This window comes from Anopheles darlingi, chromosome 2, assembly GCF_943734745.1.
Source record: "Anopheles darlingi chromosome 2, idAnoDarlMG_H_01, whole genome shotgun sequence".
In the NCBI taxonomy this organism is placed as follows: domain Eukaryota; kingdom Metazoa; phylum Arthropoda; class Insecta; order Diptera; family Culicidae; genus Anopheles; species Anopheles darlingi.
Window position 1 is genome coordinate 10,726,772 of NC_064874.1, and position 2,289 is coordinate 10,729,060.

Here is a 2,289-nt window from a genome sequence, read left to right on the forward strand (position 1 = left end):
CTTACTCCTATCAGAAACCTGAGAAATTGCTTTCTTTTCTTCCGGTCCTGCAGGGAAATCGACACGCAGCTGACGGTTTAGGCGGCGCTATAAAGGCAAACCATCCTGTGAACCTTTATTCCATGACAGCAAAGTGTGGTGCACGAAGAGGAGGAGAAGCAGGAGGTCGCAAGCAAATACGAATTTTGATCAACTACAACTGCCATATCTACCCTACACCTATCTACCGATGTTCTAATGCGTGTGTGCGTGCGTGTATCTGGATCGTATCGTGTAGGGATAACGAACCCACGGCACCGTAGAACATCAGCACCCATCTACAGCGTCCTTCTACAAATGTTAGACCCGGTCGATCGGTCCCGATCCCGTCTCTATATTATATCCAATTGTCAATTTTCCCCGGGGTAAGCCGAGCGACAAGGGGAGAGCCCAAGAATATGTATTAGGTACATGTGATTAGAACGCTTCGTGTGCAGCAAACCGAGAGCCTGCATAGCTTCTACCCTAGTGTGTAGTGGACGGTTCGGAGTCACTTTTCAGATTTGATTTTTCCCTCTTTTTTTCAACGCCCAAAATGCGAATAAGTGCATTTATGATCTAGTTTTATGGCCATTCGCTAAAGCCAACGTTCCGTGCGTCAAAACCAAACCACAAGGCAGTGTAGAGGCACTAAACATATATAGGGGCAGATAAACTCACGATAGAACTGCAGAACACATTGTGAAGAGCACTCTCCGGGAGGCAGGCCTTCGAAGTCGGCCGCGTAACCGATCCCTGGCTGGTCCAGGGCGGTTGGCTTCGCGGGCCGGGAGAGCTACTCGTTGTGGCCGGTACACAAACATCCACATATAAACCCAGCAATTACAATAGGCAATATACTAATAGGCTCACTGAAGGGAAAGGAATACCGCATAACACTAACATTAAGACCCTGCACATGGAGACGGGCTTGCCGCTACATCCTCGGGCGAACTAAGCTTTTGAAAGGCACGTGGTTGGAACAAGTATATCTATACGGCTCTATCTCGCTTGAATGTATCCCCTCTAGATTGGTAGCAATAGGTCGTGTACAATTGTTTGTAAATATTATTTATCTTACTAAGCGATGATCCTGCAAGGAAGTAAGGAGTCCCTATTACAAATCAACGCTTTCGATGTATCCAAAGCGAAACGGAGTTTAACGGCAGACCCGGATCTATCGATGGAAAATTGTAGCAGCGTCGTTTGTGTAGAGTCAAGCAGATTATGAGTAGAATGTAACCAGAATGTGTGGTCTGCAAAATGTGAAATGCTCCTGTGTCCGTTCTGGTTCTTTTTGCTTGTTCTTTTTTCATGCTGAACGCGCTTACAACCCAATAGCCGTGGCCACACGGGGCGAAAACCCTAGCGCAAACGAAAAAATTAATGTCAAAACGGTTTCGCGTAACCCTTACACGCTGTCAAACTTTTATACGTCCGCGGACTTTTTCGCTGAACCCTTGACGCTATCGAACGCTTTATTTACGAAAATGTAGGTTCTTTTCGTATTGTTTTTGCATTTTTAATATAAATATAACAGCAACAGCAACAAAATCGTTAAAAACTGCAAAAATTAATCGGAAATCAACTTCAGCGGCCAAAACACAGATGAAAACAATACGTTTGACATTTCGGCATAAATTTTCGGGTTTTTACCCCTGCCACACGAAGCGAAAACATTTTGGCATTAATGTGCAAATTTGCGCGCAAATTTTCGCCCCGTGTGGCCACGGCTAATCGAAACATAAAAAGATAGAAAGAGAGAAGAATGAAGAATGAAGAATGAAGAAAGAAAGAAAAAAAAAGGGATAGAAAGGTAGCAATGGGACACTAAACGACTCGGTGTACTTAAAATGTGAATGTTATGTGTCACATCATCGTTGCAGGCTGGTAGGCAGGCATCGGTTTTTAGCAAGGCAGTTCCCATCGGCTCGGTGCTAGTAGCTACCACCAGAAATGGTTTACAATTATGTGTGTGAGTGTTTTAGCATAACAGCTAGGCGGGAGCTGAAGTTGTTACATCGGTGTGGTTAAGCAGAGAGTTACTGTTTGTTGAAAATACACGTGAGATCCCCTCTGATGAAGGCATAGCGCATGGAATCCGATCGAATGTTTTATTGTTGAATGTTACGCCGACAAGGAGCATGATTGACGAATGCCGATAAAGAGGCCAATAGGTTCACGAGTTGATGCGTATTGTTAAAGATTGTTTGCATGGATGTATGGTGAAACGATTACAAGGTGATCAGATAAATGGTTTAAAGCAGACGG

The 2,289-nt window shown here is 44.4% G+C and overlaps 1 protein-coding gene across 1 annotated transcript in view; it reads left to right on the forward strand.

The window, feature by feature from the left end:
• The window catches only part of LOC125949021 (organic cation transporter protein), a 29,662-nt gene extending 28,305 nt beyond the window's left edge, over positions 1-1,357 (forward strand). Inside the window, exon 11 of the mRNA XM_049675699.1 lies at positions 54-1,357. Coding sequence (XP_049531656.1) covers positions 54-81 — 28 coding nt within the window. The 3' untranslated portion in view covers positions 82-1,357. The remainder of the gene's footprint in view (positions 1-53) is intronic.
• The last annotated feature ends 932 nt before the right edge of the window (positions 1,358-2,289 follow it).